Source organism: Palaemon carinicauda, chromosome 29 (genome assembly GCF_036898095.1).
Source record: "Palaemon carinicauda isolate YSFRI2023 chromosome 29, ASM3689809v2, whole genome shotgun sequence".
Classification (NCBI taxonomy): Eukaryota; Metazoa; Arthropoda; class Malacostraca; order Decapoda; family Palaemonidae; genus Palaemon; species Palaemon carinicauda.
The window spans coordinates 51,947,171-51,972,823 of record NC_090753.1 but is presented as its reverse complement, the minus strand read 5'-3'; the positions used below and the strand labels follow the sequence as shown (position 1 = coordinate 51,972,823).

General features: G+C 41.2%; 1 protein-coding gene across 2 annotated transcripts in view; it reads left to right on the top strand.

Annotated features, from left to right (window-relative positions):
* The window catches only part of Pgd (phosphogluconate dehydrogenase), a 100,248-nt gene that overhangs the window by 69,450 nt on the left and 5,145 nt on the right, over positions 1-25,653 (top strand). For both annotated transcript variants that reach the window (XM_068352636.1, XM_068352635.1), the window contains exons 7-10: positions 3,553-3,695; positions 7,124-7,216; positions 12,208-12,341; positions 13,696-13,918. In XM_068352636.1, the coding sequence (XP_068208737.1) occupies positions 3,553-3,695; positions 7,124-7,216; positions 12,208-12,341; positions 13,696-13,918 (593 nt within the window). The remainder of the gene's footprint in view (positions 1-3,552; positions 3,696-7,123; positions 7,217-12,207; positions 12,342-13,695; positions 13,919-25,653) is intronic.

Below are 25,653 nucleotides of genomic sequence, written 5' to 3'. Positions count from 1 at the left end.
TATGGTCTAATGATAATGGCAAACCTATTAGTGAACATGATCGGCTATGCGCTGGCTCATGGCATAATGTCCATGATGCTAAAATCATGCACTCTACATAATGCCATTTTATTTCACGTAGATGATTCCTTACAGGTACAGAAAGCAATAAGGGATGAGGAAAGTTTTCCCCCCTTCCCATGAGTCACTCCCCCATTTTGCACAGATAAAGTGACATTTGTTAGACGACTTAGATATGGCCCATGCCGTAGGCTTTCTGTGTGGCAGGCTTTTGATAACTCTCTCGCCTCATAAACCGAGCTATGGGAGAGACTTCAGTTCTTCTGCTTCACACTCGGTTGCTAGAGGCAAACGTTCTTATAACAGGAGTGAGCTGGACTCCTCTTGTCCTTCTGTACCTCCTATTCCCATCACAATGTAAATGACATAAAGGAAAGGAAGAATGTCTGTGGAACAGTTAAATACTCGGTTTCTGTTAGGACAAAACAACCAAATTATGACATTTATCACAATCACTGACTCTCCGGAGAACCTCAAAAGTATGCATGAGTACTAGCTCTGCTGATGTACCCCCCCTTGAGGTCTTGATGCCAGGCTCAGAAGCTTTGCACCTTAAGATTATGAGCCTCGACCGTTGTTTGTAGGGATTGGATGAGCCTCCGTGTGTGTAAACCACTAATAGACTGTGGACTATTGACTCATATCATCAAAGAGTCTCAAAGCCCCAGACACAGGTTTGATGTGACACTTTCAATGAGAATAGAGATACATTGGACTTTCTGAATACACAAGTCTCGGCTTCGGAAAACTCGCTTAAGGCTGGTAGGTCTTCGAAGCTACCACCTTTACCACTAACATGCCAGATATGTTTTTATCTGTTGGCATAGATAATGTCTCTACTAACTATTTTAAAGAGGATTGCAATCTAATGTCCAGTTCCCTCAGCATTGTAGTACTGTATTGGTTGAAAAATCTGTGGAAGGTGAGATTTCTTTTGGATCCCTCTCCTATTTTATTTTTAGTTGGCATGAAGATATTGATTAGATATTCAGGTCGATTGTTGCCCCAAAGCTTCTAGGATGGTATCAAATCTTGAACCCGTACTAGGTCTACCTCAAGGAAGATCTTTAAGATACTATATTTTGAGAAAAAGACTACTGTTTCAAACCTTTTCCCCTATCTAGACTCGAGATCATGACAGGAAAATTAGGTTTTTGAAATATGGGCCTTTTTATTCCCAAGAATGTGGAATGGAGCCAGGCCCACCTGGTGTCTGTCAGAAGACTGACCATAAACAGTCCCGCCCCTTTCTTGTTTTTAGAAGGAATGATCTTCCTCAAAACTAGACATTTTGGATGGCAGAACTTGACTTCTCCGGGAAAATAATTGCCCGTTCTGAGAAGTGATGCCTCTGGTAGATATGATGGTATCCTTAGTACGAGTGATGTTAAACATCGGAGTACTATGAATACACAGGGCCCCTTCCCTGTCAGATTAACCTTTTGTTTCCCAAAAATCGTTGGGGGACATGACAGATAAAGCTCAATTTTGAAGTCTAAAGTTTCACCTGTCTTTCCTGTCTATCAGAAAAACAGGACTTCAGTACTTCCTCTCTGATTCTAGAGTCTAGGAAGCCTCACGGGGAAAGATAAAAGAGAAGTCACTACTTGGTAAAGGACTTTTAGAGCGAAAGATACGCTTTTACTCTTGTCAGCAACAATGGTTTCAACAATGACGATGACGACAATGATGACGATGACGTTGTCATTGTTGTCATCATCGTCGAAGTTGTTGTCATCGAAGTCCTACTACTTGCACTTACTGCACGGCCTATAAAACCTTTACATTCATTTCCATCAGCTAAGATTAGTGGCTACACTGACACTTGCAGTTATTGCACAGCCTCTACAACATTTACAAAACTTCCAGAAGGCTAAAATCAATGGCTGCACCACCACTTCCCAAGGATATGGGTACTATGCATACCCCTCTATGTGGTGTCTGCAGATGGGAAGTGAATTTTTCATTCTGAAAATGATCGCCCTATTGGTCAACACCTAACATGAAAACTTGCTATCCTCAAGAGAAGCGTTACCAGGGACACCCCCTCGATCACGTGACACCAATGGACCTGACACTTTACCCTTTTCTATTTCAGTGAACAAAACTCAGTCTCTGGTTGAAAATGATCTCCGATTTAACTCTTTTATGATCTTTTCTCTCGGAGAGGTTTCTGATGACAAGAGTAACCAGTTACTCTGTCCCATAGAGCAGTGCGAGATTTCTGATAAGAAAAAAATATGTGGGACCTATTATCCCCAATTTGTTCGCGAGCTATGACTGCTTCAAGAGAAAGTATTCAGAAACACTTTCTCTTTCTGGTTAAGAGAAACTATCATGAGAGCCTATTCATCCTTGGGAGGAGACGCTAGGACCCCCCCCTCGATTACATCATACATGTTGGCTTGCTGCAACCTTAGCGTTCTGCAAAACTACTCTGTTTGACAAGTCCTGAAAGATGGTGGATGGAAGAGACAACCCACCTGTATGGACAATCATCTTAAGAAGATGGCTCATACAGGTTTCAGACACCCTCTCAGTAGGAATTATGATTGCAGAGCAACAGATTATGTAACTGTCAGCTCTCACAGGATGCATGACGGATCTGGTCTCAAGCCTAATTATTCTCTGCATTATAATGGTATGATGGACACCAAGGCGAATGGTGATCTTGTTTGAATTTGAATGCCTCGAATTTCTTCAGTATTTGATGATATACAAAAATTTAATTTTTATTATATATCTCTTGATGTTCATACCACTTCCCCCGTGGCGATGATTTTATTCCTGGAATTAAACAAGCAGCCTTGCCTCGGTACGAACTGGTATACACTGTTCATTGGTGGTTCTCTTTGATCTCTGGCTATTACTTATAGTAATTATATCAGAGAGGGAGGGTATACCTCAACTTCACAGAGACCACTCCTGGAAAAGAATTTTATTCTTAGAATTAAAAGTACAGCCTTGCCTCTTTATGAGCCAGCTACACTGTTCACTAATGATTCACTTTGATCTCTTGCTATTATCTAAAGTAATTGTATCTTTCAGAGAGGAAGGGTATACCTCTTTAACTTCATGGAGACTTCCTCCTTCCTAAGGAAGACTCCTATATAAAGGAACTCTGAAGTTTGTATCCATGTAGGAATAAACTACAAATTTTGATATAATTTGACACAATCATACCAATTTTCTTTGATTAGCCGGTCGTAGAAAACATGTCTAGCAAATACCTATATGACTTGACTGTAGCTAGGAAAAGTATAAATTGTTCTAGAATTTATACTTTTTATTGTTTAAAATGTGAGTTAAGTTTTGGTGGCAAAGAAAAGTTATAATTATTGTGAAGAATTTTCCCTTTGTAAATAGGATGCAAAGACTTAGAATGTAATGATATAATCATATTAAAACAATCCATGTACTGTATGTCATTCCTCATTTTTGTTTATTGCTGCTCATGATGCACCTAATTTTGAATAATGCTTTCTTGCGTAGATACCCATTTGGTGGAGAAGATCAGAGATGCTGCTGGACAGAAGGGTACGGGTAAATGGACTGCCATATCTGGTCTGGATTATGGCACCCCAACCACTCTCATTGCCGAGTCTGTATTCGCTCGGTGCTTGTCGTCTTTGAAGGTTCGTAGTTCTGGTTGTATAATTTGTTACGAATCATTTTAAAACTACAGTAGAGTACATGCATTAGATCTTGCAATATCCCCTAAATTAATGTACATCCTGATCTCGTTGAGTTAATATTGTTGTTCCATTCTCTTCATTAATGATGTGTTAGGCAAGATATTTACTGCATAAGATCAAACTGGAATGCATTTATCTCCCTAATTTCCCATCTCTCCTATATCCTCACCTATGCAATTTTTATATAATTCTCCAATTCTTTCTCTTACCACTTCTATACTTACTAGCTTTTTGATAAATTTTTCGTGATCCCTTCTCATTCCTTTTCTAAGTTATCTTTGCTTTTGAGATTTCGTTATTGTACGGTATTTTTTACCTGCTGGGCAACACTACTCTTTATAAAGCATGTGAAAATACCATGTGTTAACAATATCAGCTTTACATGTTTTACGCAATTTCTTTTAGTTGGTTTTTTGTTCTATATTTAAAAATTTCTTTGTCAGCTTTAGATTTGTAGAATATTATAAATAATTGTGTGGATATATAGTACATTAGTATGTTGTAACAATTAAAGTATGAAGGTATTGCAATACAGTGAACCCTCGCTACTTCGCGGTTCGACCATCGCGGATTCACCACTTCGCGGATTTTTTTCATAACCCATGTACTGTATATACATATATCGCGGATTTTCCGGAAATATAAAAAATACCGCGATGTGACCGATGGTGCGAGATTGGAGAAAGTAAGGAAAATTGAATCATGATTGATTTTCAATATAAATGAAACTTTGAGGAGCAACAAAGATATCATTTGTTAGAGAGATATAGAGAGGTAAGGAATGAGAGGTAGTGAAAAGTAGCCCACAGAGAGAGAGAGAGGTAGAGGTAGAGAGAGAGAGGTAGAGAGAGAGAGAGGTAGAGAGAGAGAGGTAGAGAGAGAGAGAGAGAGAGAGAGAGAGAGATAGGTAGAGAGAGAGAGAGAGAGGTAGAGAGAGAGAGAGAGAGAGAGATAGAGGGGGGTTTAAATGTAATAAACAAAAAAATTTGATAGGTTATAACACATTGGTGCTTATGTAATATCAACTGTATACTGTAGACGGTTTGAATAAGTTAAGAAATGGTATAAACAATACTTTGTTAGTGTATTCGTACACACTCAAGAGCGGCAGCTAGATGACAGCTGATCTAATCACAGCCAAAAGTAAAACAAAAAGAAGTCAACAATACTCGATTTTTAAAACACACCCGAAATTTAAAAACAAAAGAACACGCTTTCTTAATGTGCAATTAACTATTTAAAGAGTGGCAATTTTCTAGAATAAAATGATATTTCCCAAAAAATAGTGGTTTGCTGATGAAATCGGATGCCATATTTTTAGCTATGATTGAAATGGATGTAGACTCGGCCTAATTTTTTTGTTTCGTATTTAATTGACACTAAGAAAACTAATTTTAGTTTCTTCATCTAAATGTAAGTATTGTATAACACGAAGAGAGAGAGAGAGAGAGAGAGAGAGAGAGAGAGAGAGAGAGAGAGAGAGAGAGAGAGAGAGAGATGAATCAGCTGTTGTAATCAAATGGCGTGTTTTTGTTTCGTGAGAATTTCATCGCCACGACTATAACAACAACATACTGTACTGAACTTTACAGTATTTTACAGACTACTGTAATATGATAAAGTAAAATATTTATAATCTATTTTATATGAAATGGGGCTATTTTTTTTTTGTTTAAAATTTACATTTACGTATGTAAAACAACTCTCTCTCTCTCTCTCTCTCTCTCTCTCTCTCTCTCTCTCTCTCTCTCTCTCTCTCTCTCTCTCTCTCTCTCTCTCGTAGATTGTTTTCCTGCTTTGCTACGTATGTATGATTTTATATAGATACGGTAAATAATATTTGTAATAACATATTTTATAAAAGCTTTTACTGTAATATCATTATTTATCACTTTCATCATGCGCGTTAAATTCCTTAGTTTGTTTACTGAGCGTACTTTATGACGCCGTCGTTTCAGGCGGCGTCATAAAGAAAAACATTTCATTTGGAAGTCCTAAGAAAAATTAAGTAAAACATTAGTAATAACCAAATCAACATACTGTACTGAATAATCAATATAATCGATGCAAAAACTAACCTATACACAAGTGTGTAAATGCGTTTGTTTCTTCATAATAATCAGAGATAAACGTAAACAAAACATTGGTTGCCATTTTTTTATCGTGCTTTTTGGCGTGTTTAGGAAACGCATGATATAAAGTCGCCTTTAATATTTGTGCCTGTTTTAGTTTAGGGTACGTTAGTACATGCATTAAGTGTTCTGTACATTAAAGGGTAGTTTGTTAACAGTACTACGTACAAGGGAAGGTTTTAAAAGTCTGAATATACATGTTGAAATAAATAGGTAAATATGGTGTCACTACTTCGCGGATTTTCACCTATCGCGGCCGGGTCTGGAACCTATCTACCGCGATAAACGAGGGTTCACTGTACAGTACTAATACAGTATTACGAGTATATAAGGTACTGTGCTGTACATGATTAGCTAATCTTTCAAGTGATTATTTTTCCATGGTTTATCCTTAGCTGACTGATTACACTATTTGGTAAATTCCCTCCTTATATCAATTAACAATAAAAATTGGCTCCAATTTCGGGTATCGTATTCTCATAGCCATCAGGTATGTCATGAGTACAGACAGAAACTTTCAGGTTGCCAATTTGCTACCTGGAGAAATGCCAAATTGATAAGTCTATATATGTCTTTTCCTCTCCTTTTTTCTTAGTCCATCGTCCATCATAGTCCAGGGTAGTGTTCTTGGCCTATTACTTTTCATATTGTATACACTGTATACACATGACATGTGATTTGCCATTGAAAACAACCTTGTTTCATATGCTGATGATGCTACTCTCTTTGTGTCAATAGGAGTAGGAGGAGATGATGATGATGGTGATGATGATGATGATGATATATTATATAAAACTCCAAAGCCAACTAAAAGTCATACACTTAATCCATTAATTCCCACAATACTATGTTAGGTCATAGACGACCTTTTCTTTAAGTTGATTAACAAACTTGGATTCTTTCTTTTTCCTTAATGAAATTTTTGAGTTCTGAAAGAGGAATGCAACCACATAGTGTAGTTATATACTATATATACACATGTACATATTTCATGTTCCAAAGCAAATTTTCATCATGTTCATCAACCTCAGGGCACTGATTAGATGGAGATGAATTATTGCAGTCTAATCATTCTTTGCATATAATACTATACAAATTTTGTTTTTCTTGCAACTATTTTTATCTGTATATCTTTGTCGGTACTGTAAATACTGTACAATGCTAATTATCCGAGTACAAAGTGCATTTATTTGAACTGTAACATTATTCTGTTTTAACCCTAAAATTCCATTACAGGATGAACGTGTAAAAGCTAGTGACATTCTAGTCGGTCCTGAAGGTACAAAATACGAAGGTGACAAGCAGGAGTTTATCGAAAATATTAGAAAGGTAGGACTTTCTTAACATTTTATTAGGTATAGTAAGTAGAATATGCAATCTTTCTTTAGTTACTTAAGTTTTACAGTAATCCATGTTCAGATTATTATTCAAGGCTTGTATTGTTAAAACCTAAATGAACATGAAGGTAATGTCTGTTATGTTGAGGTTAATTTTATGTCTCAAACATTGTATAGTGATCAGAGATTCCTACAGTTTATTACATTGCCAATTTATAGTGCTCAAGTTAAAGATTGTGGTGGCCAATGTCAGGTTGTAGGTTGGCCAGGGCACCAGCCACCCGTTGAGATACTACCGCTCGAGAGTTATAGGTCCTTTGACTGGCCAGACAGTACTACACTGGATCCTTCTCGGTGGTTACAGTTTATTTTCCCTTTGCCTACACATATACCGAATAATCTGGAATATTCTTTACATATTCTCCCCCGTCCTTATACACCTGAAAACACTAAGATTATCAAACAATTCTTCTTCTCTCAAGGGGTTAACTACTGCACTGTAATTTTTCATGGGCCACTTTCCTCTAGGTAAGGGTAGAAGAGACTTTAGTTATGGTAAGCACCTCTTCTAGAAGGACACTCCAAAATCAAACCAGTGTTCTTTATTCTTGGGTAGCGCCATAGTCTCTGTACACTGTCTAGGGTTAGAGTTCTCTTGCTCGAGGGTACACTCGGGCACAATATTCTATCTTATTCCTGTTCCTCTTGCTTTGTTAGTTTTTATAGTTTATATAGGAAATATTTTTTAATGTTGTTACTGTTCTTAAAATATTTTAGTTTTCCTTGCTGCCTTTCCTCAGTGGGGTATTTTCCTGGTTGGAGCCCCTGGGTTTATAGCATCCTGCTTTTCCATCTAGGAGTGTAGCTTAGCAAGTAATAATGATGATTATACTCCCTGTCTGGTGAACGCCAGACTGGGGTTTGAGTCGCGCTCAAACTCGTTAGTTCCTTTGGTTGTTGCAGCCTCACCATCCTTGTGATATAAGGATGGAGGGTTTGGGGAGCTTATAGTTCTATCTGCCGAGTCATTAGCAGCCATTGCCTGGCCCTCCATGGTCCTAGCTTTGGTGGAGAGGTGGCTTGGCACTGATCATATGTATATATTGTATGGTCAGTCTCTAGGGCATTGTCCTGCTCGATAGGGCAATGTCACTGTCTCTTGCCCCTACCATTCATGAGCGGCCTTTAAACCTTTAAAGTGTCGGTAGTACGTTGACCAGGGCATCAGCCACCCGTTGAGATACTACCGCTAGAGAGTTATTGAGTCCTTTGATTAACCAGATAGTACGTTGGATCCCTCACTCTGGTTACAATTCATATTTTCCTTTACCTAAACATACACAGAATAGTCTTTCCTATTCTTTATGCATTCTCTTCTGTCTTCGTACACTTGACAACACTGAGATTACCAAACAATTCTTTTTGACATAAAAGGTTCACTACTGGTCTGTAGTTGTTCAGTGGCTACTTTCCTCTTCATAAGGGTAGAAGAGAGACTTTAGCTATGGCAAGCTGCTCTTCTAGGAGAAGGACACTCCAAAGTCAAACTAATGATCTCTAGTCGTGGGCAGTGCCATAGCCTTTGTATCATGATATTCTACTGTCATGGGATGGAGTTCTGATGCTTGAGATTACACTCAGACACACTATTCTATATTATTTCTCTTCCTCTTGTTTTTTATTTTTTTAAATGGTATGATGAACAGGCTTAATAGAATGGCTATGGATGCCTGGTGGTTTATCAAGAGGTTGTCTTTTCCTTACCTGTTTCTTTTCAAAACCCTCCTTACTGTCCTCCCCTTAGTTGAAGTGGCTATCCTGGAAGGTATTTAGCCTTGCGTTATGTATCAGGTATGCCATGTTAACCAATTTTTCTGACTTTTGAACTTTAGTATATGGGTTTTATCAATCATTTTATAAACATTTCTGTACATATTGTTTTTGTTAATCATTATTCGTAAGTTAGCTTATAAGTATGATTCATCTTTTTATTACCATTAATTCTGATCTTATCTGCAGACACTGAGCAAAATCTGGGACTAGTACATCCTAGACTTCATCAGTGTTGATTACTGTATTGCAATATTTATGGTCTGCATGAAAATATTCAAGACCTTATAGTTGTGCCAAGACAGTATATTCTTTTGGGCTCAGAAACTTTGGTTAGATTTGAGGGACTCTTCTGGGCTCCCTGTAACTGGTTTTAAAAAAACAATAATTTTGAAATAGGATGCCATTCATAGGGACAGAGGAATGGTGGTGTATGTAATGACTGAATACCCTGCTTCTCATAAGTCCTGCCATGAATATGGATGTCATGAGATTCAGGTAATAAAAGTTTGTTTTTAATCTACAGGAATCCAGACATGAATGATTCTTTGTCCTCTTATTATTATGGCTAAGATACAAGATGTTAGAAAGGCCTCTTTTGTTTTTGTTGTTGGTTTCAGTGCTCACCATAGGGAGTGGTTGAATTCTGTTTCTCTTACTTACGAGCTTTGGACTTGCCTCTGAATCAGGCTGTGAGAAAATTATAAGTAAAGCTACTCATAGGTCTGGTAACTGCTTGGACCTCGTTTCCACTGATTCCCCTGTCATTATAACAAGAAAGGTTGGTTCTCCAGTCGGGACATCTGATCATGCCTTGATTTCATACTCGTGTAAGGTAAGATCTCAAGCAGACTGAAATGGCACTTTTTAGCTTGAATTGGTCACTGTTGTATAATAGTGTTGAGCCTGTTGTCCCTTTAAATGAGAATCTAGTCAACACGATTGATAGGCATATCCATTCTCATGTGCTAAGGTACTAAGTGAATGACAAACCCTGGTACAGTAATGATTGTAGATTTGCTTATTTGGAGAAGCAGGAGCCGTTTCATCTTTGGAAGGGTAACAGACCAGATTTGACTTGGAATAACTATACTCACCTTAGAGCTTTTGGTCAGGGAGTTTATGATTCAACTGGAAAGGAATACAATTTAACCATAAAAAAACCGTTTCTGGTACAACCTAGGAACATAAGTGTTGGGCTACCCTGTGCACTTTTTGGTGTAGATGTAACAGTTCCTCCTTTAATTAAACCTAATGGCTTGGTCACTTGCTACCCAAAGGAAAAGGCAACCCTTTGGCCAATATGTTTGACAGTAAGCAGAGTACAGTAATGAGAAGCTTGATCTTCCTCATTCCTGTTTTCCAGAGACTAAACCAACTACAGTAGTTTAGCTTTTCGAGCTTGTGAAATTAAAGCTTTCATGATGGCCCTTGATACTTCTGGAGGTGTAGACCCAAATGATAGTTTTCCATTGTTTTCTATAAAGACTGCAGGTTTCGTAACTCCTGAGTTATCTGTAATTTTCTGCAAATTAGCAAGAATAGGATATTTTAGCACATGGAGAATTGATAATGTTACTATATTATGTAAATGCGTTTGTGGTAGCTCAAGTCCAGCTGATTCCCCCCCAATTTCCATAACTCCCATATGTAAAGTTTTTGAAGGTCTAAATAGGTTTGCTGAAGGTTATCATCTGTTCCCTAGTTTGCAATTTGTCTGTCATAAAGGCCTTGGAGCATGTGATGCCTTTCTTACAATTTCCAATACTGTACAGAAATCCCTTGATTGCTGTCAGGAAGTTCGTATGATTGGCCTTGAGTTTAGCGTAGCCATTGATCGTGTTAATCCTGAGGCCCTTGTTTTCAAACTCAAACAGTTGGGTGTGGGTGGATCGTTTCTTAACATTATTACCAAATTTTTAAGTAGTAGATCGCAAAGAGTTGTAGTTGGTGGGCACCATAGTTCATATGGGAATGTGATATCTAGTGGTGTTCCCCAGGGTAGTGTTCTCGGTCCATTACTTTTCATACTATGTACACACGACATGTGTTTTGGCCTAGCAAACAAGCTCGTTGCATATGCAGGTGATGCCACTCTCTTTGCGTCAATTCCATCTCCTAAATGTAGATCTGAGGTTGCTAAAATTAGTGCATGTTACAAATTGTGAGGCATGAATTTAAAGCCTAACAAATCTCAAAGTATGATTGTAAGTAGGTTGAGGACAGTGGCTCCCCAGGATTCAGATCTCGGCATTAATAATGTTTATTTTGGTGTGTCTTACAAATTGTCTTTTTTGGTGTGTCTTACAAATTGTATTTTTAACTCTACACTTGCGGTTCAAATGTGCTCTTATTTTGCACGTATAGCTCTGTTTTTGACCCATGCTATGATTTCATCTGTAGCTGCCCAATTTCTTAATACCCTTATGAAGTTCACTACTACCAACTCCTGAGTTTGTTAATGGCCTCAGAAGTATCATCATTCTTGCTGTAATCCACTTGCCTGGTTTTCTCGAGATTTTTCCTTGAACAAAAAAAAAAAAAAATCTTTTATATTTGGAGCTTTTTATGCAAACTTGGTCAGCCATAAGCTGAACATATCGTTTCATAAGAGGAACTGGTAATCTAACAAACTTAGCACCAAGCTTGTCTAAATTACAAAGCTGCCCTGGACATGAAACAAAGGAACTGCTAATTTATATCATCTAGCAATAATCCCCTTGAACTTTTAAAACATTAAGGCCTAGCAAAGCCAAAAGAAGACATCCCTCTTAATATTAAGCTAAATAATCCCATTATATAAAAAAGACTATCTGAATTTACTTAACTAAACTAAGCTACCAACCATATGAACTATCAATGAAAAGACTTGAAATAATAGTTACTAGTTGGTGTACTCTAGTACTCTTATTGCCATTCACCACCATATGAAGACAATACCCCGCTAGAGGGGCATAGCTATTACAGAGAGAGGAAATGGGGAACACAAGATAATTGTTGATTATTAGTTAGTATTAGAAGGAAGCCTTATGAGCTTAGGAGAGTACAGTATAGAAGTAATTAACTTTATTTGAATTCCATTTGTGATGAATTATGTTCCAGTTATGCATCTGTTCCACAAAAGAGTTGCTAATCATATTACAATATTTGCAGGCCTTGTATGCTAGCAAGATAGTGTCATACGCCCAAGGTTTCATGTTGTTGCGGGAAGCTGCGGCAAAGTTTGGCTGGAATTTGAATTATGGTGGCATTGCTCTGATGTGGAGAGGTGGCTGTATTATCAGGAGGTATGTGGCCCTAATTTAACTTTAATTTTATGATTAAATATTCAGATTTTATGTGTTCAGTTCAGTACATCAAAATAGCTGTATTTTGTCACTTAGGACAAATTTTCAAATAAGATTTAATGATTAGAAATTACTTGCAGACAAAATTATACAGTATTGTAGTTACAGCTTATTTTTAGCAATAATACAAACTGTACTTAAAACATAGCCACAAAAATGAAGAGGCACATTTGCAAGCCACAAATATCTTTTAAGTTGTTGTGGCATATTGGTAACGCCTCTGCCTGGTGACTGCCAGACTCAGATTCAGGTCCACTCAAATTCATTAGTTCCTTTAGTGGCTGCAACCTCAGCATACTTATGAGGTAAGAATGGGGCGTTTGGGAGAGCCTATACGTCTACCTGCTGAGTCATCAGCAGCTATTGCCTGGCTCTCCCTGGTCCTGGCTTGGGCGCTGATCATATGTTCAGTATATAGGGCATTGTCGTGCTTGCTATGGCATCGTGACTGTCCCTTGCTTCTGCCATTCATGAGCGGTCTTTAAAAAGTAATTTATCATTGCCTTAATAAATTACCTTTCAATCTTTTCTGTGGGTTAAGGAGGCAAGACTTAGTTAATATGATAAATGGGAATTTATTTAGCAACATACAAATGCTCTAGTATGCTATTTACAGTACAGTAATTGAAACAGTGAAGTGATTGCCCTATTCCATTGGGCACCATTTTTGAATGGGTAGTTTTATTGTAAACTCAAAAAATTGTAAGCTCAAAAAAGATAATTTTGTTACAGTACTGAAAATATGGTGCCTTACTGTAACTTTTGCCATTATTATTGGTGTTTAAACAAACAAAATTTATTCTTGTTTTCTGCCTTAATGATTTCAATTTCAGGTGATGATCTATCAGTTAATTAAAGAGAAAACTTTATATCTAAAGTTAAACAATAGATGTAAGAAAATAATTGTTGATAGTAATACAGTATTTTAGTAAGAATATTATAGTTAGTAGTTTGGTAACTAACAAAATGTTATAAGTGTTGTAGTACAGTTTAGTTCCTAATTTTTGTTTAGATCTTTGGCACACTGTAGAAGTATTTTGAAAGTTGTACAGTAATTTTATCTTGAAAAATTGTAGAATAAATTGTAGCTTATGCTGTACTATCCCCCATCTTTCCAATACTGAAGGTTAGGAAACTGTAATACTAATTTGTCATTGGTGTGATTTTACTTTTCATTGTGGACATACAGTTTATCTCTTAATTTTTAATATTCCCTGTATCATATAGCTACATACACGAAGACAGTAATAAAAATTATTTAAATTTTTTCTTAAAATTCATTTTTCTTTGGCAGCGTATTCCTCGGCAAAATTAAAGACGCGTTTGACAACAACCCTCAGTTGACTAATCTACTTCTGGACAATTTCTTCAAAGAAGCTGTTGGTAATTGCCAATCAGGATGGAGACAAGTTGTAGCCCAAGGAGTCTTACTAGGCATCCCTACACCAGCACTCTCCTCTGCTTTGTCCTTCTATGATGGCTACCGATCAGCTAAACTTCCTGCCAATCTAATTCAGGTAAGCACCCTATTGATTGATGGACTTGTTCAATATTTTGGCTTTCTTTTAATTTTTGGGCTTTAATTTCATGTGGTTTGAGAAAAGCCGTGAGTTAGGGGATCATGTGCTACAATTGGAGGCCTCCTGATTACTCGCTTGTTCTCGGTCTTTTGTCTCGGTTTTCACTTTGGTTAGTACACATGCAGACTTCATGTTTCCCTGCAGACTTCATGTTTCCCACCATAATCCTTGCATTAAAGGGGGCCGGTTGCCTGATGCACACTATCCAATGCCTTTGCATTCTCTTCCACCAAACCTCTTCTTTCCATGTCATTCCTCACCTTATCTCGCCATCCAAATTCTCTGCCTCCCTCTTGATCTTCTGCCCTAATAGGTTCCTCCCACCCCACCATCCATCCTTAACAAGTGTCCACACAGTCTCAGTCACAACACTCTTATCAGCTCGATAATCTTTACTACGCCTGCCATACTTTTACTAAATTTTTTTATCTTTCAAGCAATGATATTCCCATAATCTACGTCAGGATTGTCATCTCTGTTCTCTCAAGCATTGCTTCCCCCTTTTTTTGTCTTAGAACACACATTTCTAATCCATAGACATTAGTGTTATTACTGTGCTATAGATCTTGATTATTAGCTTGGTTTGGATTTTCTTATCACATACCAATCTCATTACCTCCTCCACTTGGCCCAGGCTGCTTTTATCCTATTCTCAACTTCAACCTCACATCCTCCCTCTTACTATCTAAATTGTTCCACCTGTTTTATAACAAGAGCATCTACTTTCTTGTATGGCTATCCTGTCTCTACCTAACTTACTGCTTACTATAACTTCAGTCATATCCACATTTACCCTTAATTTTCTCTCCAAAATCTCTTGCCATTCTACATCCCTTCACTGTAGGTCTACCTCATTTTCAGTGGTAATCACCAAATTATATGCTTTAGCAACTCTCACAACTCTTCATTTCTGATCTATTCACTTAGGACATCCATAACCAGCACAAATGAAAATGGGTTAAATGCTGACCCCTGTAATAATCCAACACTAACTTCTAAGGTCTCTGACAAAAGTAATAACAGCTGTTGGGAAAACACTGTTCTTTTGTACATTATCTCATCCATTCTAACAAACCTCTCAGGGACCTTTTTCTTCCTTGCACACCAAAACATAATTTCTCTTGGAATTCTATCCTAAGTCTTCCGTAGATCTAAGGCACAGACATGCTTCTGGTTTCCCTCCAGCCTCTTTTCCTGTAGCTCTTCTTCTTCCCCACCATTATCCCTACATTGAGGGGTCGGTTGCCTGATGCACCCTCTCCAAAGGCATCTTTCACCAAACCTCTTCTCTCAATATCATCCTTCACCTTATCTCACTATCTAATTCTCTGCCTCCTATTGATCTTCTCCCCCTTACAGTTTCCTTCCAAGCCCTCATCTTCACTTCACCTGCCATTCTTATTATTTCATCATTTTCCAATCTTTCAAACAGTGACATTCCCATAATCCACCTTTGCATTCTAATCTCTTTCCTCTCAAGGTTTGCTTCCGCTTTTCATCTTAAAGCTCAAGTTTCTGATCAATATAAACACTGGTCTTATTACTGTGCTATAGATCTTGATTTTTACCTTGATTGACATTTTCCTATCACATACCACTCCTGCTACCTCCCTCCACTTTCCCCATGCTGCTTTTATCCTATTATGAACTTCAGCCTCACGACCTCCCTCCTGATTTATAGTAGATCCCAAGTATCTAAATTGTTCTACCTGTTTCATCAGTAATCACCAAATCATCTGCATATAGCAACTCCCACAACTCTTCATTTCTGATCCCTTCACTTAACACATCCAAGACCAACACAAATGAAAACGAGCTTAAAGCTGACCCCTAATGTAATCCAACACTAACTTCAAAGGTTTCTGTTTTTCCAAAATCTATTATTACTTTAGTCCTTGTTCTTTTGTAAATCATCTCTACCATTCTAACCAACTTTTCCGGGACTTTCCTCTTCCTCAAGCACCGAAACATAACTTCTCTTGATATTCTATCATAAACCTTCTCTAAATCTACAAAAGAACAGAAGAGCTTCTGGTTTCCCTGTAGTCTCTTATCCTGTAACTGCCTTACTATAAAGATGGCATCCACAGTCCCTCTCCCCCTCATGAATCGATACTGCTGTTTCCCAATCAGTACAATCTCTCTCTCAATTTCTCATTAAGTACCCTCTCTAAAACTTTCAAACCATGCTCTGTTACTTTAATTCCCCTGTAGTTACTTTATTCCATGATGTCACCATCAGTTTCTCCTCCCAGTCTTTAGGCATTATTTCCTCTTCCCATATTGCTTTCAAATCCAGCTTCCATTCAACCCCCCCCCCTCTGTCATTAGTATCTTGACCATTTAAATTTGAAACTCTGATGGGCCTGGTGCTTTACCATTCTTCATTCTTCTCAATGGCCGCTTCACTTCTGTACTCTGTGTCTCCATCACTGGCCCGTTCACCCTTTGTGTTTTTCCCAGCTCCTAATTCTCATTTTCAGTAGTTGCTAATAATACTCTCTCCATCTCCCCTTAATGTCATCATCCTTATGCAATATATTTCCATCTCTATCCCAGATGACTACCAGTTGTTCCAAGTCCTGACTTTGCCTTTTCCTTAACTTTGAAATTTTAGATATCCTTTTCTCCTTCCTTTGTTGCAAACCTTTCAATTTACTGCTCTTCTGCTTTTCTAATAGCTATACTGTACCTACTTCCCTCCTAGAATCTTTTTCCTCTTCTCTGTACCCTTCCTCTGTTCCCTATGCCTGTCTTACTTTCTATTCTTTGATTTTCTTTTAACCAATTCTTGTACCTCTCTGTCCCACCACCACCACTTTTCTCCTTTCGACCCACCAAATCCGCTGGTTCTTCCTACTAATTCCTCAGTTTTCCCTTCACATATTTATTTCATATCCAGCCAAATATTTTCCACCCTGTTACCCTGTCCAATCCTTAAGTTCAAACTTTCCAGTCATCTCTCACAATCCTCCTAAATTGCTCACACTTTCATCCTTTAAGGTCCCAAACCTTAATTCTAGATCTTGTCTTTCTCTTCTTGGATTTTCTACCTCTTATTTTAAAATCCATCTCTACCAGTCTTTGTTACTAAAAGATGGCATCCACAGTCCCTCTCCCCCTCATGAATCCATATTGCTGTTTTCCAATATTTACAATCTCACTCTCTCATCTAGTACTCTCTCAAAAACTTTCAAACCATGCTCTGTTAGTTTTATTTCCATGTAGATAACACATAACATGACATTGCCTTTCTGCTCAGATATAGATACCATCAAAACTCTCTTCCCAGTCTTTAGGCATAATTTCTTCTTCCCATATTGCTCTATCACATTAATCTATCATACATTCTTTCCCTTCTTTAGCTAGTACCTTGACCATTTCAATTTGAAACATTAATAAACCTGGTGCTTTGCTATTTTTCATTTTACTCAATTCCCACTTTACTTCTGTATTCCATATCTGCATCACTTACCCCTCCACCCTTTGTACTTCTCTTGGCTCCTCTCTTTCATTTTCAGTACCCAATAGTTGTTCAAAATATTCTCTCCGTATTTCTTAATGTTTTCATCCCTATGCAATATATTTTCATCTCTGTCCTTGATGACTTGCAGTTGCCATGAATCCTGTCTGCCTTTTCCTAAAGTTTGAAATTTTTGGGATCTTTAACCCTTCCTTGTCCTTAGCTTTTATTTAATTTCTTTACCACTCTTCCAATAGCTTTATGTACATTTCCTCTTTGAATGTTTTATCTCCTCTCTAATGTTCCTCTACACTGTGCCTGCTTCACTTTCCCAGTCTGTAAATACCTTTACATTTTCTTTTAACCGATTCTCTTGCACCACACCATATCTGCTCCTCTGTTGTTGCCCTTACACATATTTCTTTCATATCCACTTAAGATATTTTTCACCTGTTACTCTGTCCACTCTCCAAGTTCAACCTTTCCAGTTGGCTTTCTCTCACAACCTCCTAAATTGCACACACTGTTCTCCTTTAAGGTCCTAAAGCTTAATTCTAGATTTTTCTCTTCTTGAGTTTTCTACCTCACATTTTAAAATCCATGACCACCAGTCTATATATTGTTGAATGCATGCTTCCTCCAAAATTACCGTACCGTTCATCAAATTGTTTTTTGTCTACTCCTCTAACTAAGATGTATTCTGTTTGGCTTAACAATCCTCAAATTTCTTAAGTTATCAGGTGGTTATATAACTTCTGAAACAGATATACATGCCAATTCGGAACTCTGAACCATCTGTAATACATCCCATCTTCATTTGGGGAACATGCACTGTGCATTTATTTATTCAGACGTTTTCTTATTTAAAAGGTATTGTCAGATTTTTTCCTAATGAATGCTTTTGACTATACAGTATAGTGTAGTACACATTCTAAGTATTTTTCATTGAAACAGTCTTTTGTTAAGTATCAAACATGTTGATTATGATACATTGAAAATAGTGTTGCTCATTGTTGATCAATTGGTTGATTTCTATAAAACAAGTGCTGCAGAATCTTTTTAAAAAGTGTAATAAATGCAAATCTAGCTTTCATAAGTTTTATTATTGAACCAAATTAAGTTACAAATACTGTAGTAGGAAATTTCTTTTTTTTTAAGCCAAATGGTAAAACAACTTTGCTATTGTAACAGTACAGTTCTTGTTATTTTTTTTCCTTAATTTTCAGTGTCCCCCTTTGTTAAAGTTAATGACACTTTTAATATAGAATTTCTGGAATATTTTTCCTCCTTCCCCCCCCCCTCATGGGTAGTAAATATTTACCCAGGCTCTAACTTTAAAAAATTTTCATTTTATGTAAATATCACTCTTGTAATTGATGTTTATTATGAATCATTTATGACATCCTCTAAAATATATATATACAATATGATAAAGGTACTTCTTTTATCCACATTATTTGACAAGTTAGTGTAGGTTTTGATGAATTGAAATCTTTGGTCTCGAGATATTTTCATGCAATTGGTTGAATTCTCTGATCTTGAGATATTCTCATGCTTTCTTCTGCTCCTTTCCTCTGCATTGTTAGATAAAGCTGTAAGTTTTATATATATAGCCTTTGTGCAAGTTATGTTTGTTGGATGTTTCAGGCCAGTCTTGAGTTGCCTCTCTCATCTTCTTTCTTTGTAACCATTACAAACAAAGTGTTAGCATCTCTGTTTCATTTTCATGTTTTATCCTACTTGTTGCATTTTTTAAGATGGAAAGTTCTTGTTTAGTTCCTAAATTTTATAATTTAAAAGTCAATCCACTCTACTGCTACTCTTCTGAAGATTTTTTTTTAAACAAAAAACAGCGGCAGAGAGAGAGGGAAATTTTATGGACCTACTGCTACCCACCCCCCCTCCAGTGGGTTAAGGTCCTACTGCTGTTGCTGCCCCTGTTATGGGGGACTTTTCATCCTACTGCTACTTGCCCTTTTGGGGAGTTATGGTTCTTCTTTTGAAACACCCCTCCTCTTTTGGGAGTTTAGTCCTCATATTGATAATGCTTTTCCCCTTTTTGGGGGTTATGGTCCTCTTTTCAGCCGGTTCACTTTTCGGTGGGGTTTTGGTCCTCTTTTCGGCTGCTTCACCCCCCCCCCTGTCTTTTGGGAAGGTTTTGTTCCTTTTTAGCTGCTTCATCCCCCCCCCCCCCTTTGGGAGGTTTTGGTCCTCTATTTGGCTGCTTCACTTTCCCATTTTAGAGGGATATGGTCCTCTTTTCGGCTGCTTCCCCCTCCCTTTTTGGGGGGTTTTGATCCTATTTACAGCTGCTTCACAGGTCCTCCCTTTCGGCTGCTTCACAGGTCCTCCCTTTCGGCTGCTTCACAGGTCCTCCCTTTCGGCTGCTTCACAGGTCCTCCCTTTCGGCTGCTTCACAGGTCCTCCCTTTCGGCTGCTTCACAGGTCCTCCCTTTCAGCTGCTTCACAGGTCCTCCCTTTCGGCTGCTTCACAGGTCCTCCCTTTCGGCTGCTTCACAGGTCCTCCCTTTCGGCTGCTTCACAGGTCCTCCCTTTCGGCTGCTTCACAGGTCCTCCCTTTCGGCTGCTTCACAGGTCCTCCCTTTCGGCTGCTTCACAGGTCCTTATTCCGACTGTTTCACTCCTCTTTTTGGGGGGTTTTGCTCCTCTTTTCAGCTACTTCCCCCCCCCCTTTTTGGAGGGTGTTGATCCTCTTTTCAGCTGCTTCACCATTCCTATTTGGGGGTTTTGCTCCTCTTTTCAGCTACTTCCCCCCCCCTTTTTGGAGGGTGTTGATCCTCTTTTCAGCTGCTTCACCATTCCCATTTGGGGGTTTTGCTCCTCTTTTCAGGTGCTTCACCTTTTGGTCTTATTTTTCAGCTGCTCCACCCCCCTTTTGGGGGTTTTGATCCTATTTTCGGCGGCTTCACTCCCCTTTTTGGGGGGGGTTTACATCCTCTCTTTGGCTGCTACACCCCCCTTTTTTGGGGGGTTTTGGTCCTTTCTTTGACTGAGTCACCCCCCCTTTTTGGAGGATTTTGGTCCTCTTCATCTGCTTCCCCTCCACTTTTTGGGGGGTTTGGGTCCTCTTTTCGGCTGCTTCACCCCCCTTTTTGGGGGGGTTTTGGTCCTCTTTTCAGCTACTTCCCCCCCCTTTTTGGAGGGTTTTGCTCCTCTTTTCGGCTGCTTCACCCCCCTTTAGGGGGGGTTAGGGGGGGTTTTGGTCCTGTTTTCGGCTGCTTCACCCCTTTTTGGGGGGTTTTGGTCCTCTTTTCGGCTGCTTCACCCCCTTTTTGGGGGGGGGGGTTTTGGTCCTCTTTTTGGCTGCTTCATCCCCTTTTGGGGGGGGGGGGTTTGGTCCTCTTTTTGACTGCTGCTTCCCCTTTTTGGCTGCTGCTTCCCCTTTTTGGGGGGGGGTTTTGGTCCTCTTTTTGGCTGCTTCACTCCCTTTTTGGGGGGGTTTTGGTCCTCTTTTCGGCTGCTTCATCCCCTTTTTGGGGGGGTTTTGGTCCTCTTTTCGACTGCTTCACCCCCCGTTTTGGGGGTTTCGGCTGCTTTACCCCTTTATAGGGGGGTTTTGGTCCTCTTTTTGCCTGCTTCATCCCCTTTTTGGGGGGGTTTTGGTCCTCTTTTTGGCTGCTTCACCTCCCTTTTTGGGGGGGTTTTGGTCCTCTTTTTGACTGCTTCACCTCCCTTTTTGGGGGGGTTTTGGTCCTCTTTTTGGCTGCTTCACCCCCCTTTAGGGGGGGTTTTGGTCCTGTTTTCGGCTGCTTCACCCCCTTTTTGGGGGGGTTTTGGTCCTCTTTTTGGCTGCTTCACCCCTTTTTGGGGGGGGTTTTGGTCCTCTTTTCGGCTGCTTCATCCCCTTTTTGGGGGGGTTTTGGTCCTCTTTTCGACTGCTTTCACCCCCCGTTTTGGGGGTTTCGGCTGCTTTACCCCTTTATAGGGGGGGTTTTGGTCCTCTTTTTGCCTGCTTCATCCCCTTTTTGGGGGGGTTTTGGTCCTCTTTTTGGCTGCTTCACCTCCCTTTTTGGGGGGGTTTTGGTCCTCTTTTTGGCTGCTTCACCTCCCTTTTTGGGGGGGTTTTGGTCCTCTTTTTGGCTACTTCACCTCCCTTTTTGTGGGGGGTTTTGGTCCTCTTTTCGGCTGCTTCACCTCCCTTTTTGTGGAGGTTTTGGTCGTCTTTTCGGCTGCTTCACCTCCCTTTTTTGTGGGGGTTTTGGTCGTCTTTTCGGCTGCTTCACCCTCCTTATTGGGGGGTTTTGGTCCTCTTTTCGGCTGCTTCACCCCTTTTTGGGGTGGTTTTTGGTCCTCTTTTCGGCTGCTTCACCCCTTTTTTGGGGGGGTTTTGGTCCTCTTTTCGGCTGCTTCATCCCCTTTTTGGGGGGTTTTGGTCCTCTTTTCGACTGCTTCACCCCCCGTTTTGGGGGGTTTTGGTCCTCTTTTCGGCTGCTTCACCCCCCTTATTAGGGGTTTTGGTCCTCTTTTCGGCTGCTTCACCCCCCTTTTTAGGGGGTTTTGTTCCTCTTTTCGGCTGCTTTACCCCCCCCCTTTTAAAGGGGTTTGGTCCTCTTTTCGGCTGCTTCACCCCCCCTTTTTGGGGGGATTTGGTCCTCTTTTCGGCTGCTTCACCCCCTTTTTGGGGGGGGTTTTGGTCCTCTTTTCGGCTGCTTCACCCCCCCTTTTTGGGTTGGTTTTGGTCCTCTTTTCGGCTGCTTCACCCCCCTTTTTGGGTTGGTTTTGGTCCTCTTCTTGGCTGCTTCATCCCCCTTTTTTGGGGGGTGGGGGTTTTGGTCCTCTTTTCGGCTGCTTGGTTTTGGTCCTCTTTTCGGCTACTTTCACCCCCCCTTTTTGGGGGGTCTAGGTCCTCTTTTCGGCTACTTCACCCCCCTTTTTGGGGGGGTTTTCGACCTCTTTTCGTCTGCTTCACCCCCATTTTTGGGGGGAGGTTTTGGTCCTCTTTTTGGCTGCTTCACCCTCCTTTTTGGGGGGTTTTTGTCCTCTTTTCGGCTGCTTCACCCCCCTTTTTGTGGGGTTTTTTGGTCGTCTTTTTGGGTGCTTCATCCCCCTTTTTGGGGGGGGTTTTGGTCCTCTTTTTGGCTGCTTCACCTCCCTTTTTGGGGGGGTTTTGGTCCTCTTTTGGCTGCTTCACCTCCCTTTTTGGGGGGGTTTTGGTCCTCTTTTTGGCTGCTTCACCTCCCTTTTTGGGGGGGTTTTGGTCCTCTTTTTGGCTACTTCACCTCCCTTTTTGTGGGGGTTTTGGTCCTCTTTTCGGCTGCTTCACCTCCCTTTTTGTGGAGGTTTTGGTCGTCTTTTCGGCTGCTTCACCTCCCTTTTTGTGGGGGTTTTGGGTCGTCTTTTCGGCTGCTTCACCCCCCTTTTTGGGGGGTTTTGGTCCTCTTTTCGGCTGCTTCACCCCCCCTTTTTGTGGGTGGTTTGGTCCTCGTTTCAGCTGCTTCACCCCCCTTTTTGTGGGCGTTTTGGTCCTCTTTTTGGCTGCTTCACCCCCCCTTTTTGAGGGGGGTTTTGGTCCTCTTTTCAGCTGCTTCACCCCCTTTTTGAGGGGGGTTTTTGGTCCTTTTTTTGACTGCTTCACCTCCTTTTTGGGGGGGTTTTTGGTCCTCTTTTTGGCTGCTTCACCCCCTTTTTGGGGGGTTTTTGGTCCTCTTTTTGGCTGCTTCACCCCCTTTTTGGGGGGTTGTGGTCCTCTTTTCGGCTGCTTCACCCCCCTTTTTGGGGGGGTTTTGGTCCTCTTTTCGACTGCTTCACCCCCCTTTTTGGGGGGTTTTGGTCCTCTTTTCGGGCTGCTTTACCTCCCTTTTTAGGGGGTTTTGGTCCTCTTTTCGGCTGCTTTACCTCCCTTTTTAGGGGGGTTTTGGTCCTCTTTTCGGCTGCTTTACCTCCCTTTTTAGGGGGGTTTTGGTCCTCTTTTCGGCTGCTTCACCCCCTTTTTGGGGGGGTTTGGTCCTCTTTTCGGCTGCTTCACCCCCTTTTTTTGGGGGGTTTTGGTCCTCTTTTCGGCTGCTTCACCCCCCATTTTGGGGGGGGTTTTGGTCCTCTTTTCGGCTGCTTCACCCCCCTTTTTGGGGGGGTTTTGGTCCTCTTTTCGGCTGCTTCACCCCCTTTTTGGGGGGGTTTTGGTCTTTTCGGCTGCCTTCACCCCCCTTTTTTGGGGGGGTTTTGGTCCTCTTTTCGGCTGCTTCACCCCCCTTATTGGGGGGGTTTTGGTCCTCTTTTCGGCTGCTTCACCCCCCTTATTGGGGGGGTTTTGGTCCTCTTTTTGGCTGCTTCACCCCCCTTATTGGGGGGTTTTGGTCCTCTTTTCGGCTGCTTCACCCCCCTTATTGGGGGGTTTTGGTCCTCTTTTCGTCTGCTTCACCCCCTTTTTGGGGGGGTTTTGGTCCTCTTTTTGGCTGCTTCACCCCCTTTTTGGGGGGTTTTGGTCCTCTTTTCGGCTGCTTCACCTCCTTTTTGGGGGGGGGGTTTTGGTCCTCTTTTCGGCTGCTTCACCTCCTTTTTGGGGGGGGGGTTTTGGTCCTCTTTTCGGCTGCTTCATCCCCCTTTTTGGGGGGGTTTTGGTCCTCTTTTCGGCTGCTTCACCCCACTTTTTGGGGGGGTTTTGGTCCTCTTTTCGGCTGCTTCACCCCTCTTTTTGGGGGTGGTTTGGTCCTCGTTTCAGCTGCTTCACCCCCCTTTTTGTGGGCGTTTTGGTCCTCTTTTAGGCTGCTTCACCCCCCTTTTTGAGAGGGGTTTTGGTCCTCTTTTCGGCTGCTTCACCCCTCTTTTTGAGGGGGTTTTGGTCCTCTTTTTGGCTGCTTCACTCCCTTTTTGGGGGTTTTGGTCCTCTTTTTGGCTGCTTCACTACCTTTTTGGGGAGTTTTGGTCCTCTTTTTGGCTGCTTCATCCCCTTTTTGGGGGGTTTTGGTCCTCTTTTTGGCTGCTTCATCCCCTTTTTGGGGGGTTTTTGGTCCTCTTTTTGGCTGCTTCACCCCCCTTTTTGGGGGGGTTGTGGTCTTCTTTTCGGCTGCTTCGCCCCCTTTTTGGGGGGGTTTTGGTCCTCTTTTTGGCTGCTTCACCCCCTTTTTGGGGGGTTTTGGTCCTCTTTGGCTGCTTCACCCCCTTTTTGGGGGGTTTTGGTCCTCTTTTCGACTGCTTCACCCCCCTTTTTGGGGGGTTTTGGTCCTCTTTTCGGCTGCTTTACCACCCTTTTTAGGGGGGTTTTGTCCTCTTTTTGGCTGCTTCACCCCCCTTTTTGGGGGGGTTTTGGTCCTCTTTTCGGCTGCTTCACCCCCCTTTTTGGGGGGGTTTTGGTCCTCTTTTCGGCTGCTTCACCTCCCTTTTTGGGGGGGTTTGGTCCTCTTTCCGGCTGCTTCACCCCCCTTTTTGGGTTGGTTTTGGTCCTCTTTTCGGCTGCTTCACCCCCCTTTTTTGTGTTGGTTTTGGTCCTCTTTTTGGCTGCTTCATCCCCCCTTTTTTGGGGGGCGGGGGTTTTGGTCCTCTTTTTGGCCTCTTGGTTTTGGTCCTCTTTTCAGCTGTGTCACCCCCCCTTCCCTTTTTGGGGGTTTGGTCCTCTTTTCGGCTGCTTCACCCCCTTTTTGGGGGGGTTTTGGTCCTCTTTTTTGGCTGCTTCCATTTTGGGGGGTTTTGGTCCTCTTTTCGGCTACCTCACCCTCCTTTTTGGGGGGTCTTAGTCCTCTTTTCGGCTACTTCACCCCCCTTTTTGAGGGGGTTTTCGACCTCTTTTCGTCTGCTTCACCCCCATTTTTGGGGGAGGTTTTGGTCCTCTTTTTGGCTGCTTCACCCTCCTTTTTGGGGGTTTTTGTCCTCTTTTCGGCTGCTTCACCCCCCTTTTTGTGGGGGTTTTGGTCCTCTTTTTGGGTGCTTCATCCCCCTTTTTGGGGGGGTTTTGGTCCCTCTTTTTGGCTGCTTCACCTCCCTTTTTGGGGGGGTTTTGGTCCTCTTTTCGGCTGCTTCACCTCCCTTTTTGGGGGGGGTTTTGGTCCTCTTTTTGGCTACTTCACCTCCCTTTTTGTGGGGGGTTTTGGTCCTCTTTTCGGCTGCTTCACTCCCTTTTTGTGGGGGTTTTGGTCGTCTTTTCGGCTGCTTCACCTCCCTTTTTGTGGGGGTTTTGGTCGTCTTTTCGGCTGCTTCACCCCCCTTTTTGGGGGGTTTTGGTCCTCTTTTCGGCTGCTTCACCCCCCCTTTTTGT